The sequence below is a fragment of the Bidens hawaiensis genome, unplaced genomic scaffold, assembly GCF_021521415.1.
Source record: "Bidens hawaiensis isolate Kalapana, Puna unplaced genomic scaffold, B.hawaiensis_p1.1 tig00021020_1, whole genome shotgun sequence".
NCBI classification, from domain to species: domain Eukaryota; kingdom Viridiplantae; phylum Streptophyta; class Magnoliopsida; order Asterales; family Asteraceae; genus Bidens; species Bidens hawaiensis.
The window spans coordinates 440,619-462,327 of record NW_027493246.1 but is presented as its reverse complement, the minus strand read 5'-3'; the positions used below and the strand labels follow the sequence as shown (position 1 = coordinate 462,327).

The following is a 21,709-nucleotide window of genomic DNA, read 5'->3' as shown; positions in this document are numbered from 1 at the left end:
GAATCGTGTATGGAAAGGATTGCCATTTACCGGTTGAGATTGCACAAAGAGCGTATTGGGCTAATAAACAGGTTAACATGGATTATGATAATGCAGGTAAGGCAAGGAAGTTAGCTTTGTGTGAAATTGAAGAGTTGAGGAACGAGGCATATGATTGTGCATCCGCTTACAAGGCAAAGATGAAGAAAGTTCATGATGTTAATATTCGGTTGAATAATTTTGAAGTTGGCCAAAAGGTTTGGTTATACAAAACGAGGATGAAACTCTTCCCGGTTAAGTTGAAAAGTAAGTGGACGGGCCCATATTCGGTTGTAAGAGTTGGAAACCATGGTCAATATGAGATTGAGGATTTTGATGACCACATGAGGAAATTGGTGAATGGCTATAGGTTGCAGCCATACATGGAATTGAAGGATATTCACGAGAAGGACAAGGAATCGGTGAGTTTCATTGTGATTTCACCGATTTATGAAGACAATTGAGATTTCGAGGCACTGTCGAGCTGTAGACATGAAATTCCGCGCTTACGGGAGGCAACCCGGGGTTTGTAAGTGTATGCCCAATTTGTTTTCATTTTGTTGGGTCTTGTATTGATTGTTTTCTTGAGTTTTGTGCAACAAACATCAAGTGTGGGGATGTTTGTTTGAAGAGTTAGAATTCCATGAAGTTCGGTAAGAGTTTGGTCAATTACACATCTTTCCAGGAACGAAAAGTATGTTTTGAGTTCAGATACGTGTTCAGGGTGATGTCGGGATGCCAAAAATTGGTCGGGTCGGAAAATGTCCATCGCGATAGGCGATGGGCTTATCAACAACTCCATCGCGTATCACGATGGAGATGGTTATCCTGACATAAATGACGTCATAGCGATACGCGATGACGTCTCTCCACGCCCCATCACATATCGCGCTATGGGGTCAAAAACCTAATTGGACCCAAGTAGGTGGCGATATGCGATCCAGTTGTGGTTGACCCATCGCGAAAAAGATTTAATAAAAAAATTATAATTAACCTTCCGTCTTCTCCCCTTCTTCCTCACTTCTTTTTCCCCATTCTTCTTCTTCTCCGTCCATCATCGTCGGCGAACACCAATCATCACATCAATTCACCCATCTTAACACTGTCATCCTTCATCATATCCATAATCCACCACCACACTGTCACCATAATCCATCACCATCTTCACCATCGCACATAACCACCACCGCCGTCCACCATTGTCACCATCTCCACCCACCACCAACCACTAATCACATTTGTCCACTTATCCATTACACCACTGTTGACCAACCATCAGTCATCAACCACCATCACCACCGTCATTCACCGCTGTCGCCGTTCATTGCCGTCCACCGCCACTGCCGTTATTGTTCATTTGCATCTAGTTCGTATTCTGACATCGAGGTATGTACTTAATGTTATTTTATTATGTCAGGTATAGATAATCATGGGGTCCGGGTTTGTAGGTTGTCGTGATTATTTGATTGTTTGTTGGATTCCGTAGTAGGGCCAGGTTGGTTGTCTTTTGGTCGGAGAAATGGAAATTTAGTTGGTTGACGGGTTTGTTAGTTTGGTTTGGTTTTTAAAGTTTGTTGAATTGGGTTGGCGATTTTTGCTAAAAGTAAACATTGTGATGAGTCGGGTTAAATTCAAAAATTTAAAATCATTATTTTATCATTAATTTAATGATAGTAATGTTTCGAGATTAAACGACCTTTTTGAATTTCATTTAAGAATATTTTATTAATATTTTATATTCTAAAACCGACACATCATTTAATAACTTGTTTTGCCAATATTTCATATGTTTGTTTGTCCCTTAATCGAGACAGTCAGTAAGTGTGTTTAATTTGTTCGTGTCAGTTTATTAATAGTTGTATATTTGTTAATAGTCGAGTCGAGTCGAGTCCGTTTTAGATTTCTTATTAGAGTTGTGGGGATGCGTGTTGATTTGGATTTACATTGAAAATTGATCGTACCATCGGTACTCAATCTCTATTCTGGCGGGACGATCTGGTTTTTAGAAATACGTGCAGGGTGTCCCCGTTTTTTCGTCTTTAGTTATTTTTATTTTATTATTATTTTAATATTATTATGTATGGGATGATAGCGACCGAAATGCTATACGGACGTCGCCACAGTTTGACATGTCTAACTTGAATGTTTGATTTTGCATATATGTCTGATAGCGTCGTCGGGCGCAAGAGGCAGAGGACTTGACCAGAGGGCGCGGGCCACCGTGGCCCCATTGCGGCTCCTCGAGGTAATCCCGAGCCGCACCGCCCTAAACAGTAGAGGGTTCCTCGTGTCATTCGGTTTGACGGTCAGGAGCTTCCGATTGCTCTTAGCATCGAGCGTGAGGATATTGTGGGTGACGGACAGCGTACCCACCACATGGTACTTTGGTTCAGCTTTCTCGGAAACGAGTACGTGTGGCTAACCAGGATTCGAGAGCTGCAGCTTCTACGTCACCGTTCGTTTGATTGGACGCTGATGCGGGATTTGGGCATCGACGCCCAGGTACATGGTTTATTGTCATATCAGTGGACGCGGGTACTTGCGAGTGACTCAATCCCTTAAGTCGAGCTCACACGTGAGTTTTATTCAACTTTTTCTTACACGTCCACCGATTTTCTTGAGCCACACACGGTGTCATATTCATTGGGTTAACCTCTTTATGAGATGCCAGTTCTTGACTTCGCTGTGGCCACCGGATTTTAAACTGCCGAGCAGATTCGGACTCCGGAGTTCCTGCAGAGCATTCATGGCTACACGTTGCACGCTCAGCAGGACTAGCTCGGGCATTTTTGGGCACAGATCACCACGTGGCCCACTCCAGCACTGTTGTGGAGTCGTCCATCAGGGACCCAGTTCATCGCTACATTCATAGGACCGTTTCTTATACCATCTTGGGCCAACATTCTGGTCACGAGAAGTGCAGCAACCTTGCCCGGCTATGTCTTCTTTCTATCATTGGCCGCCGAGAGGCCAATGTGGCGATGCTGCTGCTCTTGTCGTTCGCACGAGGTCGCAGCCTACTTGTCACACCCTCAAAATTCACTAACGGAGTTTTACCATCAGAGGGTGTGAACTAACAGGATCCGAATCATTAGTTATAATCAAACCATAAGTAAAGTTTTCAAACCACGAAAACATTTAAGTGTAAATAAGTGCGGAAGCATAAAATCATAAACCAAGTGTTACGTCACGCAGGACGACTTAATACCCAATTGATAACAGTTTAAAAACAAGTTTACAAAAACGATAGAGTTCAAGGTAATGCATGATCCTATACCGCGCGCCCGCCTCGGCTACCTGAGAATAACATACTAAAAGTGTCAACACGGGGTTGGTGAGTTCACAAGTATATATAAATAAAGCGTTTGCGTTTGCGTTTTGCGTTTGCGTTTGCGTTACCAGATAATGTTAAGTCAATTATATATCGATAGGTAGCTAGCCTATACAACAAGTATTACTAAGTGTTCGACACCGAAGCTGACTGTTTATCAATTGCCTTGCCACCATGTCTATCCCGAACATGGAAAACGTGTTAGCCAAGATTACACCCACTCGACCTCCAGTCGAGTTTAGCGTTGGGTGGGGTTTGTCAAACCCAGTAGTACTACTCAACAATGACTCGCTATTATACAAATACTAAACGGTTCGATGTTATGAAGGACTTTAGTTGTTTCGTTTGCCACTTAGCCTTTACAAGTGATATATAACTAATAACAAAATCTAAAGCGTTTTGGAGTATGTTATCTCCCCCAAGAAAAAAGCGTTTAAAAGAGTAAAAGGGGTTCGTGAAACTCACTGTTTGCGAAGATAACCAAAAACAAGTCAACCAAGAGATGCGCGCCACAGAAAATCCTCACTAGCATTCTAAAACAAGAATGAGATTTTCTAAGTGTTGGAACTATTATTGAGTCTCTAGACTCGGCACATAATACCTATGCATAAGATACGTTTCGTGTTTCGTTTGTGAATTGTGTGTGACTCAACAAACACATTGGTGATACGTTACATGTGTGAACAACTACTTACGTGTCAAGTATTAATGTTGTACATTACTAGCAATTATTCCCCACAAGGGCAATTTAGTCAAAAATATAGCAATTATCTAGCAACAAGCACGTTTCATGTATTCTCATATAGTTCAGCAGCTAGTTTTATCAAGACAGATTTCTACTTGAAAGATTTCTCTATTCAACAGATCATAACATATCAATTAATTCATCAGAAATTGTCACAAAAACACCCATGAGTTAGGTTTCCGGAACTATTTTTATTGTATTTTTATTCCACATAGATTTCTAACAATGATCAAAACATTACAGTAAACTCACAGCAGTCAAAATTATGCGCAACAGAATGATATTTGTTATTCCTGTTAAATGGTAATTCCAATTAATGCAAGACCAATTGGGTTAGGTTCTTAATTCAACATGTTAACCTCCAGAAGTGGAACCAACCCATTTGATCTTGTAGTTTATGAGATATGATAATTACAAAACAGCCTAACAGCAGGTCTCACAATTCAGATTTGAACTTCAGTTTTGTAAAATAATAAAAGTTAACTTTTACCCGTCCAAAAATTACAAACTTGGACTTTATAGAAACTAGACTCAACTTAGTACACTGTAGTGTTAATAATTTTGACCAATTATCACATTAACATTCAGTTATAGTCGTCTAAACATAAACTTAACAATCTGTCCAGTACCAGCTTACATCAAAACTCAACATAACAACAATTATGAACCATAATTCATGCATATAACACTCTAGACACAATATTTACCAACCATGCATATCAATCTCACATTACATACATAGTTAGGGTATTTCTTGTAAGTTTAAAATCAAAGAACAATGATTAACAACAACAATAACACAACTAGTTATCAATTTCATTAGCAAATCATCATCAAGCATATAATCAAACCCTAGTTCATCTTACTCATAAATTTCGTGACTTAGGGTTTTGGATTAACCCATTCAAAATCAAAATTAAACATATAGAATGCATAGAATAGTTGTTTATACCTTCCTATCACCTTAATTCTTCAACAAAACTTGAAAATCCTTGTGTGTATGTGTGTGTAATGTGACGGCAGCCAAAGGGAGCAAGGTGAGGGGGCCGATCGGGTTTGGGAGAGGGAGGAAGAGGTTAGGGTTTTGTTATTATTAAATAATAATATGTTACACAAAGGCCCCTCAACTTTTAATTATTACTTTTCTAGCATAAAGTAACTTGTTTGCATCTTGAGTTAATGTTCTATACAATATTATCAAATAGCACATAAGCCTACCACATAATTATCAAATAATTATTGTTTGGATGTTTTTAGTTTATTCACCAATGGTTTGCGTCAACTCGTTTGCGTTTCGGTGCAATCCCGAAAGACTACATACGTAGTGATTGTCAAGCGTCATTTAAACCCTAGTTTAAATGTAATGAGATGTGCGTTATAGATCAAGTGATCTTAAGTTTGAATTGACGGAGTTTGAATTAACGGAGTTAACCTGAAATTGACGAGTGTCACATCATTCCCATGTTGAAAGAATTTTCGTCCCGAAAATTTGAGTTAAGTTGCAATGGGTGTCTGAAAAAGCAAGAAAAAAAAATTTTCAGTTTGTCATATCATCCCCTAGTAGAAAGAAATTTCGTCCCGAAATTTAATTCATACCTCTGGTGATTTCTGACGCTTTGACGGCTTTCGCGGTTTTCGGTGTTTGGTCAACCCTTCAAAAAGGTGAGGATACTTTTTCATCATTTGATCCTCGCGTTCCCACGTGAACTCCGGTCCACGTCTCGAGTTCCAACGAACCTTAATGATTGGAATTTTGCTGTACTTGTGTGTTTTGGTTTCCCAATCCAAAACTTCAACTGGTTCTTCGATGAAGCGTAGCTGTTCATCAACTTGCAACTCGTCCAAAGGGACTGCTTGGGTTTCATCGGAAAGGCATTTCTTCAAATTGGATACGTGGAATACATTGTGTACGCTACTGAGTTCCGTTGGTAGATCCATTCGGTACGCCACCGGACCAATGCACTCAGTTATCCGGTAGGGGCCAACGTATCGTGGATTGAGTTTGTTTCGCTTTCCGAAGCGAACCACACCTTTCCAAGGTGAGACTTTGAGTAATACTTGGCCATTCACTTGAAATTCAAGAGGCTTTCGGCGCTTGTCGGCGTAACTCTTTTGGCGATCTCTTGCTGCTGCCATGCGGTTTCGGATTTGAACAATCTTTTCAGAGGTTTCAAGTACTAGTTCTGGACTAGTGATTTGGCTATCACCCACCACTGCCCAGCAGAGAGGTGATCGACACTTCCGTCCGTACAACGCTTCAAACGACGCTGCTTTAATGCTTGCGTGGTAGGTGTTATTATACGAAAACTCTACCAAAGGTAAGTGAGGTTCCCAACTTTTTCCGAAATCCAACACGCATGCACGCAACATGTCCTCCAAGGTCTGAATGGTGCGCTCACTTTGCCCATCCCTCTGAGGATGGTATGCTGTGCTCATATCAAGGCGGGTGCCTAGTGCACTCTATAGTGACTTCCAAAAGTGCGAAGTGAAACGGGAATCTCGATCAGATATGATTGAGACAGGCACTCCGTGTCTAGACACTACTTCTTTCATGTAGATGCGAGTCAGTCTTTCCATCGTGAGCAAATGCTAAGAAGTGTGCAGACTTAGTCAACCGGTCAACGATCACCCAGATGGTATCGCATCCCGTCGGTGTTTTGGGTAATCTCGTGATGAAATCCATGGAAATGTGTTCCCATTTCCACGTTGGAAGTTCCGGTTGCTGTAGCAGACCAGATGGTTTCTGATATTCTATTTTGACTCTCGCACAAGTCAAGCATTTGCTCACGTAGGTGGCAATGTCGGCTTTCATGTTTGGCCACCAGTAAAGTGCTTTCAGGTCATATTACATTTTATCTGAGCCATGGTGAATGGAAACCATTGTCACTGGAAAGAGGTGACAAGGCATTTTAAGGCATCACCTTGGAGAGGTGATATGAGGTTTGGCAAAACCGAAAATAGCTCCTTAATATATTGGACCTCATGAGACTATCTCCATGATTGGTCATTTAGTTTATCGATTAAAGTACTCCAGGGGCTAAGTACTATACTTGATGTTTTGCCATGTATATGGATTGAAAAGTACTTAAGCAACGAGGCAACGAAAGTACCAGTAATGGAGGTACTCATAGAAGACATGCCTGATATCATAACTAATTCCGTAGAGATAGTAGACGGGAAAACTAAACAGTTTGGACACACCAAGCTTTATTGATTAAGATTAAGTGGAATTCACAGCAAGGACCAGATTATACCGGTAACGCGAGGGTGAATTCTGAAGGAAAAACCCCCACCTATCTCTCGGAAGGGGATAGTGGGCGTGTAAAATTTCGAGGACGATTCCGACGGGGGGAGAATGTAACGATTCCGACGAAACCAGGTATACCCTCACCGGGAGACAATAGTTACGTTATATTTAATGTCGGGTACATGAATTACCATAGTAATTATACGAGAATACATGGTTTACTGTATTGATTGTACGTGAATATATAATTCATCGTATTGAATATGCGATTAATCGATCGATAGTTATTGAAACCCGAACGAATCGAGGGTTCAATTATAGACGATATCTATAATATTTAGTGATTTTACGGAGCATTAATGCTTCGGGATAAGTAAAGTACGGCACAGAAAAAGAATTTCGATTTAATGGTACGTCGGTACATTAAACGAAACCTTTAATACCAAACCGAGCAAGAGACGATCGATCAAGCCGAAAAAGATGCGCAACTATTAATAATATGATGTTCTAAGATAATAAATGCCATGGTTTAAGTTTTTAAAGTTTTTAAATCGGTTTTATATAAATTTCATTTTTTAAGCCGAAAACGACCGTTTTAGCCTCGTTTTAAGCCGAATTAAACATTTAACCGAAAAACGAACTGAACCAGATTATCCAAAACATTATCCGGATTTCGAGAATCCAAACATGTGGCTAAGAATGAAAAGGTGGGTCCCACCCCACCCCCTCATATTTCCGATCGGCCTTGGGGGTTATCCCCCTTGCCTTTCATTTTTTTTTTTACACCAAACCTTCAAGATCTTCTTCTTCTCTCAACTTCATGATCTAAAACCCGAGATTTTTAGCAAGAAAACCGAGGTAAAAATCGAGTTATGTACGTGTTCATCTTCGTTTCTTGAGTTTATTTGCAAGAAAATGAGGTTTCAAAGATGAAAACAGATTCTTGCATGATCAAGTGATGTATACGGGTTATACAAGGGATCTTGGTCTAAGAAATGAGTTAAACGAACCCAAAACGAATTTTTACGGTTTAAACTTTAGTTTTGAAACAATAACCGAAACTATAGTGTAAGAGGCTTGATTGTGAGTGTAACTTACTTGGTATTGTGGTATGTTGGTTGTAGGTTCTGTATTTAGTGGTAGATAGGGCGGAAAGACGAGTGTGTAGCTTGTAGTGGCGGAGATCAAAAGGTATATTCGGTTTATGTTCGGTTATGAATTTTTGGACAGATTGTGAAGGGTTTAGAGTTAGGTCATAAAATTTTACAGAGCTTTTAAATACATGAAAATATGAGTTCTGCGAAATTTTGGTAATTTTTGGACAAAGGATGAATATTTGGTGAATTTAATGCTCGGTTTTGGCAAAAAATGGTGAAAAATAGTTAAATATCATGAAAAATTCTGGAAAATTGCAGATTAGCTTTATATAACATGTAAAAGTCACACACAAAATTTTAGGTCAGTTGGAGAAGTCTAAGTAGGCTTTTCGGTTAAACGAGTTCTAGGGTTTTCTAACTCGGTTTTAGTGAAAAAGGCATGTAAAAAGAGATTTTGGTTCTGGAAAAATTACAGGGGACTATGTGGATGGCAGGGGTCATCCAGGAAAAATTTGGGATTTTTCTAAGGTCGTTTTGGTATTTACGACATATTTAGTGTTTAAATGGTGTTTAAAAATAGATAAATAAATTATAAATATAAAAATTAATTCTGGAAATATTTTTATAAAATTCCCCACTGTCGAAAAGTGATTTGTGCAAAATTTCAAGATCCGAGACTAAACGGATAATTATTTGTGCTAAAAGAAAATAAAAACAAACTTTTAAAGCTTAAAACGCGTAAACCGGTAAATCTCGCCTAAACGAGCTGACTGGTGTATAAAAACCATAAAATGAACTATTTTCATATAACTGAGTTAAACAAGTAAAAATAAATCATCCGAAAATAATTCGGATGATTTGGGTAATTTTATCCGATAAAACAGTTTCCGGTGCACTAAAGACGGAAACGGGTCCCGCGGCCAATCGGGGCGTCTAAACCGAGTTCTAATTTCACAACTTTAATTAAATTATCAGTCAACAACTATTTTCGGGTCGTGTGTGACAAAACTCATTTTGAAACGTAAAATCGGATATCCGTGCTAGGCACGCAAAACGGGGAAAGCAAACTAGTAGTAATTTTGACTTTTGAACTCTAAACGATATCACAATCTGAGTCCGGAGAAGTGTTTCTGGGTTAACATTGCCCCCGGAATGGGTACAGTACTGGGTTAACAGTGTCCCCAGATGTACTGGTTAACACAGTTAAAGATTATATAAACTATAATTGTATAATAACGATCGTAGGGATCATATTACAGATTGGACGTGTTAAGTGATAATGATTGTTGTTACCTGCTTGCATGTGCTAAGGTGAGTTTCACGGGCCCCTTTTTCTGAATTGTTTTTAAATATTTTCCCGGGGCGGAAAGCAAGTTACTATTGAAATGTTTAAGTACATACTGAACACATGGATTTGCGTGTATTTATAAATATTTGATTGTACGGGAATCGTACGGAATGGTTACAGTACTGGGTTAACAGTGTCCCCAGATGTCCGTAGAAGTGTTTCTGGGTTAACAGTGTCCCCAGATGTCCCTAGAAGTGTTTCTGGGTTAATAGTGTCCCCAGATGTCCCTAGAAGTGTTTCTGGGTTAACATTGCCCCCGGAATGGGTACTGTACTGGGTTAACAGTGTCCCCAGATGTCCCTAGAAGTGTTTCTGGGTTAACATTGCCCCCGGAATGGGTACTGTACTGGGTTAATAGTGTCCCCAGATGTCCCTAGAAGTGTTTCTGGGTTAACATTGCCCACCGGAAAGGGTACTGTACTGGGTTAACAGTGTCCCCAGATGTCCCTAGAAGTGTTTCTGGGTTAACATTGCCCCCGAAACGGGTACAGTACTGGGTTAACAGAGGTTTCACTTGTGGGCTCAGCATAACTACATCGATAATATTATATTTTGATATTGATTTATCATGGTTTACTCGAATTGTGAAACTCACCAACTATTCGTAGTTGACCCGTTTTCTCACATGCTTTTCAGGTACAATTAAGATGAAGTGATTGCTTACGTGCTAAGTGCTTGATGTGTGTAAGATTTGCGTGCGGGATGTTAGGATACATTATAATAAATAGAATTATGTATCGTATTGTATGATGTGTGTATCACCTAGACGGTAATGAAATATGAGATAATGTAATTTGAAGTATATTAATGTATTCAGTTTTCTTTATAAACAATGTGGTTGATATCAGAGGTGTCTGTGGCGCCCCGGTTACGTTTCCGCTGCGGTTTCGGGGTGTTACAGAAGTTGGTATCAGAGCCATTGGTTATAAAGAATTAGGATGTCTTTAAAAGATACCTAAAATATAACCAGTAGCTCAAGTATTATAGGATCTGAATATCAACTAATAATTTATAGTGACGAGATCTGGATGAACTTGGATGGACAAGTGAGTTATTATGGTCCGGAACATAATAACAGACTTGTCCGCACGAGGGAATTCAGGGGAAGTCACGGGGTACATTAATAGGTAAAAATGGCAACATATGTGTAAAGTATATAATATTATTTATGCGTGCTAATGTGTATATATATATATATGTACATATCTTGTGGGTACATGTATTGAGAAATAGGACCCGGATAAGGAACCGGGGGATGAAATAATATAAGTACCGAGGATGCGGAAATTTCTAGAGCATCGGTTGATGATAAGTCTGACTTATCGGGTCATAGTTATGATAGTACCAAATTAGATCTCCCGTTTGACATTTGCCAGAAATATCTAGTAACCGTCTCTCCCAACCGAAATTAATAAATCCCTTACCCTACCAATACCGGTATCGTATATCTTAATAACCCCCTATATTCACCCGAACCGCCGACCCTCACGTACGGACGGATCTGTACCTGAACCCATTCCTATTCCATTAAGGTAAATAAATAAATAAATAAAATAAAATAAAATAATAATAATAATAATAATAATAATAATAAATTTGATAATAAATGAGCAGATAAAAATAATATATAGAAATATATATGTGTATTTCACACTCTCAAACATATGAGACATACCACCTCCAGATCGAGAATTACCGATATTAGCGAACCTAGAACGCCGGAGGACAATGACTGAGCAAGTGATAGAGTTTCCCATAATAGTAATTGATAATATTTGAGGGCAACATGGGTTGCGCGATTACCTCGAACCTTGCAACTCCCTATGTTATCCTTACATCCGTTAGATGCCTATACCTATGTATACTCGAATAGAATGATTACCCATACACAAAGAGGTGTTGGAATCATTATAGCATAGTCGGTTGTTCGTTCGTAGGTGGTATACCGTGTATGCCGGGTATACAAATAGACACGGATATTATAACTCCGTGGTACGTAATCGTTTGGTGCTCACGATGAGCATGTATCGGTTATGCTGACATGCAGAAGGATATTGAAATCAAGCATATTAAACATTAATCTTTGTTGAGAAAGATCGATATGTCAGTTGGTGACAAGGGTTATGAAACATATTTAAACGTTAACCGACGTCAGGTTAATTCCATATGTTATTATATTTGTGGGACATATATACTAGATATTGGTATGTGTAATATGTATGATAATATTTGGTGTGTATGTGTACATGTTGTTATGATTGAGTTGGTAACGAGTTATACGGTGAGATTAGTATTGATTACTGCGTACGGGATGGGTATGGCAGAATGACATAAAAAGAGTAACTCCAATGATGGAGATTGATATGATGCAGTTGGTTGCTCAAAGATAGCCGATGATGATACCGAATGTCGTATCACAGATCACTGCTAGTGTTGATGCAAATGTGATCGCAAAATTATAGATCGAGCAATCACATGAATATGAATATTTCAATTCTTAGTGGTATTACTAAGAGTGATAATGTCCCACCGAATACTATTATGACTACAAGTATTAATTATAAACTAAACATGAATAGTAGTCGTAATGAATTAGATCCGGTATAAGGATATGTTTGTTGGTTGTGTTAAGGAAATTATTAATAGTTTACTGACGGTAAAGGGAGGAATAGATTAGCAAGTGGATAGAAAAGATCGAAATGGTTAAAGATATTGGTAAGAGCCTAGAACATTGTGTAGTGAAATATGCTACAGATATGTTGGTAGATCATGTTGTATCGTGATGGAACACGATGGTACAAAATTATAGTTAGAAAAATATTACTCAGATGATATGGTCAGAATTTAAAATTCTTGTGCTAGAGCACTTTCATTCGAGTAATTAAGTTCAGAGATTGGAAACTGAACTATGGAAGATAGAAATGTTGTGTGCTGATCATTTAGAACACGCTAATCGTTTGAAGGAATTGTCATGTCTGGTAACATGGCTAATTACTCCTGAAACTAAGCGAATGGAGCGCTATATTGGGGACTAACTCCATCGATAAGGAGTATAGTCAATCCTGTAAAATATACAACCTTTGAAAGGGTTGTGTCACAAGCCAGCATTGATATATTTGACTCTATGGGAAGCGGACTGGAAGGACGTTAGGTGAGACGTCGAGTGTTAAAGAAGAGAAATGATAAAGGTATAGTGCAAGATAGGCTTTTGAATAAGTAGGTAGGTCCTACAACCCAGAATTATACTAAAGACTAGTTCTGGTGTGAAAACATGAACCGCATGAAGGGTCCTTCCCTAAATGTGGAAAATATGGTTATCGGCAGGAAGAAGAATGTCTTGTGATAGTAGGCCACAGGTATGGTAAAGATGGACGTAATGCCCCAATTGTAGAACAAATTGAAGCCTTGTGAACCGGCAACCCCAACCCATTTGTGTACAACCACTCCGAACCCAACAGTTTCAATAACAATCCATCCAAAGATATCAAATTAAGCCAAACGGTTGTACTTGCTATGAATGTGGCAGTACAGAACGTTTCAAGAGAAATTGCCCAAAGTTGAACCAAGGGGTCGTTGGAAGACGAACCTCATGACAAGCATCAACCTCTGATCAAGCAAGGAGCTGTGCTTTTGTGAGTAATTCGAATAAAGCACGCCATGATCCAAAGGTGGTATTAAGTAAGTGGTAGTTTTAAATCAATAGGCTTCAGTGATATTTTTATGGTCGTCGATAGAAGTTAGTTCCTATTGACCTCCTATCATTTGGAAAGATACCGATTAGTGAAACTATAGAACCCTATACTGTAGAATCGCTAACGGTAAATCCCTAATGGTTAACTAAATTGTTTGGAATTGTCCTATTATTCGGAACGATTAACCTTTCCTTATTGACCTACGACCAGTAAAGTTAAGAGTTTTGACGTAATAGTTCACATGGATTGGCTAACTCAACATGAAGCTGAAATTAAATATGAAAAGAAGATGATTAGAAGCTCTCTTTCGGACGATGAAGCGATTAGATACAGAGAAAAGTGTACGATTTAAAAGAAAACATATAGAAGATATCCCGGTGGTACGCGAATTTCCACAAGTTTTCCAAGAAGAACTTCCTGGATTACCGCCAACCCGACAGGTCGAATTCAGTATCGATCTAATACCAGGAGCATATCCTATTGCCAAAGTATCTTACCGACTTGCACCAACTGAAATGCAAGAATTATCCAATCAGTTGCAAGAATTGTTGGATAAAGGATTTATACGTCCTAGTCATTCCCCGTGGGGTGCACCTGTATTATTCGTGAAGAAGAAGGACGGGAGCCTTAGAATGTGCATTGATTACAGGGAGTTGAACAAGTTAACAATCAAAAATAGGTACCCTCTTCCCCGAATTGATGATCTGTTTGACCAACTGCAAGGGGCGATTTATTTTTAGAAAATTGATCTTAGATATAGTTATCACCAAATGAAAAATCCAAGAGGAGGACGTTGCAACAACAGCGTTTCGGACTCGTTACGGCCATTATGAATTCTTATTTATGCCGTTCGGGCTAACAAATGCGCCGGCAGTGTTCATGGAACTCATGAACCGAGTCTGTAAACTTTATTCTGACAAATTTGTCATAGCATTCATTGACGATATTTTGATATATTTGCAACGTAAGGAAGAACACGAACGACGTTTAAGGAAAATGGTGGAAGTGTTAAAGAAAGAGGAGTTATACGCGAAGTTTTCGAAATGTGACTTTGAATACAGAAAGCATAATCCCTTGGTCATGTTGTAAAACAACAAGAATTTCACATAGATCCAAATGAGATAGAAACCATTAAAATTGGCAGACACCCAAGGCGCCAAAGGAAATGCGCCAATTTTTAGGACTAACCGGAGACTATCAGCGGTTTATTGAAGAATTTTTTAGCATTACCCAACTCATAATCCTTTGTACGACGCAAATGTACAAATTTTATAGATGATAAGAGACCGCAGTCTCATATTCAACTAAGATGGGTCGAGTTGTGAAGCGATTATGACTGTGACATCCGTTATCACCCCGGCAAGGCTAACGTCGTTGCCGATGCCTTGAGTAGGAAAGATCGGGTTAAGCCATTGCGAATGCGAGCTCTGGGGATGATAGTCCAGTCGAACCTTTCGGACCTGATTCGAGTCGCTCAACGTGAGGCGTTGAAAGAGGAACAATTGGAAAATGAGGGACTTTACGGCAATGAGAAGAATTTCGAACAGCGCGTGGACGAAATTCTCTACTTCCAAAAATCGGGTTTGGATCCCGACCCTCCATGACCTTCGTGAATTAATCATGGACGAAGCGCATAGATCGAAATATTCCATACATCCGGGATCGGATTAGACTATTGATGATACGAAAATCTGAAAGGATTTTATTAATGGCCGAGTTTGGAGAAAGATATGATTACGTATGTTGGTGAATATTTAAGTTATGCAAGAGATAAGGCTGCACACCGAAAACCCTAGGGAACGCCACAACGACAGAAAATTCGCCAATGATAGTGGGAATAGATTACAATGGATTTCGGGACGCAAATTCCCAAGGTATATCAAAGGCATGATGTAAATTCGGTAATCGCGGATCGATTAACCAATCCTCGCATTTCATCCCAATCCATGACGATTACCACAATGAACTCTCGCCCAAGTTCATGATGGTGAAACGGTATCTCGTCGTGGAGTACCATTTTCAATTATCTCAGATCGAAATAGTCATCCTACTTCCATTATTGGAAGGCGGGGAAGGAAGCATCGAGAGCTTGAAGCTTTCTATGGGTGAAGTAATTATCACCAATTTGTTAAATTGAAAATGGGCGTCACTCAAGCCATAAGATTTGAATCGATTCGAGAAACAACCAATCGGATTTATAATATTTAAGATAAGTTGAAAGCAGCGCGAGATTGGCAAAGGATTTATGCCAACATTCAAGGGAAACCATTGTCACTGGAAAGAGGTGACAAGGCATTTTAAGGCATCACCTTGGAGAGGTGATATGAGGTTTGGAAAAACCGAAAATAGCTCCTTAATATATCGGACCTCATGAGACTATCTCCATGATTGGTCATTTAGTTTATCGATTAAAGTACTCTATGGGCTAAGTACTATATTTGATGTTTTGCCATGCATATGGATTGAAAAGTACTTAAGCAACGAGGCAACGAAAGTACCAGTAATGGAGGTACTCATAGAAGACATGCCTGATATCATAACTAATTCCGCAGAGATAGTAGACGGGAAAACTAAACAGTTTGGACACACCAAGCTTTATTGGTTAAGATTAAGTGGAATTCACAGCGAGGACCAGATTATACCGGTAACGCGAGGGTGAATTCTGAAGGAAAAACCCCCACCTATCTCTCGGAAGGGGATAGTGGGCGTGTAAAATTTCGAGGACGAAATTTCTTAACGGGGGGAGAATGTAACGATTCCGACGAAACCAGGTATACCCTCACCGGGAGACAATAGTTACGTTATATTTAATGTCGGGTACATGAATTACCATGGTAATTATACGAGAATACATGGTTTACTGTATTGATTGTACGTGAATATCTAATTCATCGTATTGAATATGCGATTAATCGATCAATAGTTATTGAAACCCGAACGAATCGAGGGTTCAATTATAGACGATATCTATAATATTTAGTGATTTTACGGAGCATTAATGCTTCGGGATAAGTAAAGTACGGCACAGAAATAGAATTTCGATTTAATGGTACGTCGGTACATTAAACGAAACCTTTAATACCAAACCGAGCAAGAGACGATCGATCAAGCCGAAAAAGATGCGCAACTATTAATAATATGATGTTCTAAGATAATAAATGTCATGGTTTAAGTTTTTAAAGTTTTTAAATCGGTTTTATATAAATTTCATTTTTAAGCCGAAAACGACCGTTTTAGCCTCGTTTTAAGCCGAATTAAACATTTAACCGAAAAACGAACTGAACCAGATTATCCAAAACATTATCCGGATTTCGAGAATCCAAACATGTGGCTAAGAATGAAAAGGTGGGTCCCCCCCACCCCCTCATATTTCCGATCGGCCTTGGGGGTTATCCCCCTTGCCTTTCATTTTTTTTTTACACCAAACCTTCAAGATCTTCTTCTTCTCTCAACTTCATGATCTAAAACCCGAGATTTTTAGCAAGAAAACCGAGGTAAAAATCGAGTTATGTACGTGTTCACCTTCGTTTCTTGAGTTTATTAGCAAGAAAATGAGGTTTCAAAGATGAAAACCGATTCTTGCATGATCAAGTGATGTATACGGGTTATACAAGGGATCTTGGTCTAAGAAAGGAGTTAAACGAACCAAAAACGAATTTTTACGGTTTAAACTTTAGTTTTGAAACAATAACCGAAACTATAGTGTAAGAGGCTTGATTGTGAGTGTAACTTGCTTGGTATTGTGGTATGTTGGTTGTAGGTTCTGTATTTAGTGGTAGATAGGGCGGAAAGACGAGTGTGTAGCTTGTAGTGGCGGAGATAGAAAGGTATATTCGGTTTATGTTCGGTTATGAGTTTTTGGACAGATTGTGAAGGGTTTAGAGTTAGGTCATGCAATTTTACAGAGGTGTTAAATACATGAAAATATGGGTTCTGTGAAATTTTGGTAATTTTTGGACAAAGGATGAATATTTGGTGAATTTAATGCTCGGTTTTGGCTAAAAATGGTGAAAAATAGTTAAATATCATGAAAATTTCTGTAAAATTGTAGATACGCTTTTTATAATATGTAAAAGTCACATACAAAATTTTAGGTCAGTTGGAGAAGTCTAAGTAGGCTTTTCGGTTAAACGAGTTCTAAGGTTTTCTAGCTCGGTTTTAGTGAAAAAGGCATGTAAAAAAATATTTTGCTTATGGAAAAATTACAGGGGACTATGTGGATGGCAGGGGTCATCCAGGAAAAATTTGGGATTTTTCTAAGGTCGTTTGGTATTTACGACATATTTAGTGTTTAAATGGTGTTTAAAAATAGATAAATAAAATTTTAAATATAAAAATTAATTCTGGAAATATTTTTATAAAATTCCCCACTATCAAAAAGTGATTTGTGCAAAATTTCAAGATCCGAGACTAAACGGATAATTATTTGTGCTAAAAGAAAATAAAAACAAACTTTTAAAGCTTAAAACGCGTAAACCGGTAAAGCTCGCATAAACGAGCTGACTGGTGTATAAAAACCCTAAAAATGAACTATTTTCATATAACTGAGTTAAACAAGTAAAAATAAATCATCCGAAAATAATTCGGATGATTTGGGTAATTTTATCCGATAAAACAGTTTCCGGTGCACTAAAGACGGAAACGGGTCCCGCGGCCAATCGGGGCGTCTAAACCGAGTTCTAATTTCACAACTTTAATTAAATTATCAGTCAACAACTATTTTCGGGTCGTGTGTGACAAAACTCATTTTGAAACGTAAAATCGGATATCCGTGCTAGGCACGCAAAACGGGGAAAGCAAACTAGTAGTAATTTTGACTATTGAACTCTAAACGATATCACAATCTGAGTCCGGAGAAGTGTTTCTGGGTTAACATTGCCCCCGGAATGGGTACAGTACTGGGTTAACAGTGTCCCCAGATGTACTGGTTAACACGGTTAAAGATTATATAAACTATAATTGTATAATAACGATCGTAGGGATCATATTACAGATTGGACGTGTTAACTGATAATGATTGTTGTTACCTGCTTGCATGTGCTAAGGTGAGTTTCACGAGCCCCTTTTTCTGAATTGTTTTTAAATATTTTCCCGGGGCGGAAAGCATGTTACTATTGAAATGTTTAAGTACATACTGAACGCATGGATTTGCGTGTATTTATAAATATTTGATTGTACGGGAATCGTACGGAATGGGTACAGTACTGGGTTAACAGTGTCCCCAGATGTCCCTAGAAGTGTTTCTGGGTTAACAGTGTCCCCAGATGTCCCTAGAAGTGTTTCTGGGTTAACATTGCCCCCGGAATGGGTACTGTACTGGGTTAATAGTGTCCCCAGATGTCCCTAGAAGTGTTTCTGGGTTAACATTGCCCCCGGAATGGGTACTGTACTGGGTTAACAGTGTCCCCAGATGTCCCTAGAAGTGTTTATGGGTTAACATTGCCCCCGGAACGGGTACAGTACTGGGTTAACAGAGGTTTCACTTGTGGGCTCAGCATAACTACATCGATAATATTATATTTTGATATTGATTTATCATGGTTTACTCGAATTGTGAAACTCACCAACTATTCGTAGTTGACCCGTTTTCTCACATGCTTTTCAGGTACAATTAAGATGAAGTGATTGCTTACGTGCTAAGTGCTTGATGTGTGTAAGATTTGCATGCGGGATTTTAGGATACATTATAATAAATAGAATTATGTATCGTATTGTATGATGTGTGTATCACCTAGATGGTAATAAAATATGAGATAATGTAATTTGAAGTATATTAATGTATTCAGTTTTCTTTTTAAACAATGTGGTTGATATCAGAGGTGTCTGTGGCGCCCGGTTACGTTTCCGCTGCGGTTTCGGGGTGTTACAATACATCTCGATTCTCTTACTCGGCGGGGCTACCATCCGTGGACACATTACTGCTAGCTCATGGGAACGGGTGGTGTAGGCTTCAATCTCGGAACCCACCATTTTCAACAACCAAAACTCAGATTCCAACTTCGCGATTTCCTCTCTAGGACAATACTCTTCCCGCATCATATTCTTGAACTCTTCTCAGTTCATAGCGTTCGCCAATTCCAATCCAAGAATTTGCACATTGGAGTTCCACCAAGTGAGAGCAGAATCTTCCAGTGTTCCAGCAGCAAATTTGACCCTACTGGCGGGTGGACAGTTACACATTTCGAAAGCTGACTCGGCCTTCTCAGCCCAACGCAGGAAACCTATGGCTCCCTCAGTGCCCTTAAACGAATTGGGCTTGCAATCCAGGTAGTTCTTGAAAGTACACGCTCCAGCTGGACCTCCGGCTTGATTATGAACATGTGCGGCTAGAGCTGCCGCCGCATGGTCATTCAATAGGGTTTGGAGTTCTGCTGCGGTTAAGTTGATGTTACCACGACCGTGCCCAGCGTTTCTTCCAGCCATTTCCTAGAATCACATCATAAAATGTTAGACATGAATTCTCGATTTCATATGCAACACACCATACATGTAATAAAAAGATAGGTAAGAAAGAAATATAAAAGAAGTAAACATCACATCACAACCATATAATAATCCAAATAATAATTCATGATTAAAACCATTGTATTCGCTACAAAATATTTAAAACCAATCCTTTAAATCATAGAAAATAATAGTTTGGATGGAGACAACCCCTCCATCTAGGTATTATCATCCTTAGATGTCATCGTCCGAGGACACCTCTGAGTGTGCCTCCGGCTCAGCCGGTTCTTCCTCCGGTTCCTCTTCGGGTTCCTCCTTGGGATCTTCCTTAGGTTCTTCCTCAGGTTCTTCCTCAGGTTCTGCTGCATTCTGAGCAATTTGCGTCTGTAAGATATCGCAACGCTCTAGAGCTATCTCTGTCCGGGATCTCGCCACAAGAAGCTGCTCTTGCAAATCTATCATCTCTGCTTGCATTTTTCTCATAATCTTCATTTGTTGATCGTTAGCATCCTGCACTTCCTTCATAGCCGCTGTGAGGCGAGAAATTTCCTCCCTAGCCTCGGTTCCATCTCTTAATAATCCGGAAACGTTCGCTCTCGCCGAGCGCATAAAACCCGCGTCACGCTCTAAACAGGAAACAACAGCTGCGAGAACTCGCTCTATAGGTTCGGTTATGGGTGGTAGGGTGTTGGGACATGCAGGGCGGCTCGGGTGAGGTGGTGGGGGAACTTGTTCGCGATAAACCATACGTCTGATCAGACTCGGGTACCAATCCCAGCTAACGTCGTCGTCGTACATGCCTCCAGATAAGCGATACCTCTTCGGTGCAGGGGCTTCTAGTTCCGGTGCTACTCGGGGTGGCGATGAGGTAGGTAGCTGCGGTTCCTTTCCATGAGCATGAGTCACCTGGTCGGATGATGATGATGGTGGCGTCGACATCCCTACAGGATAAGTCGTGTATGCGCGCGTATGAGTGAATAAGGTAAAGAGATAGAGATAACGTAAGACTAAATAAAATATATACAGTGCGTAGAAATTATAACTAATGGGTCGTTGCGGTTATAGTCTAGTATGCATGCAATTCTAGTTCGCTATGACCAATGGCTCTGATACCAATCTGTCACACCCTCAAAATCCACTAACGGAGTTTTACCGTCAGAGAGTGTGAACTAACAGGATCGGAATCATTAGTTATAATCAAACCATAAGTAAAGTTTTCAAACCACGAAAACATTTAAGTGTAAATAAGTGCGGAAGCGTAAAATCATAAACCAAGTGTTGCGTCACGCAGGACGACTTAAAACCCAATTGATAAAAGTTTAAAAACAAGTTTGCAAAAACGATAGAGTTCAAGGTAATACATGATCCTATACCGTGCGCCCGTCTCGGCTACCTGAGAATAACATACTAAAAGTGTCAACACGGGGTTGGTGAGTTCACAAGTTTATATAAATAAAGCGTTTGCGTTTGCGTTTTGCGTTTGCGTTTGCGTTTGCGTTACCAGATAATGTTAAGTCAATTATATATCGATAGGTAGCCCGCCTATACAACAAGTATTACTAAGTGTTCAACACCGAAGCTGACTGTTTATCAATTGCCTTGCCACCATGTCTATCCCGACCATGGAAAACGTGTTAGCCAAGATTACACCCACTCGACCTCCAGTCGAGTTTAGCGTTGGGTGGGGTTTGTCAAACCCAGTAGTACTACTCAACAATGACTCGCTATTATACAAATACTAAACGGTTCGATGTTATGAAGTACTTTAGTTGTTTCGTTTGCCACTT

General features: G+C 39.5%; 1 protein-coding gene across 1 annotated transcript; it reads left to right on the top strand.

Annotated features, from left to right (window-relative positions):
* The first annotated feature begins 77 nt into the window (after window positions 1–77).
* LOC143562458 (uncharacterized) lies at window positions 78–482 on the top strand. Its single transcript, XM_077050247.1, has one exon. It carries the CDS (start codon window positions 78–80, stop codon window positions 480–482), a length of 405 nt encoding a protein of 134 aa, XP_076906362.1.
* Window positions 483–21,709: the final 21,227 nt, after the last annotated feature.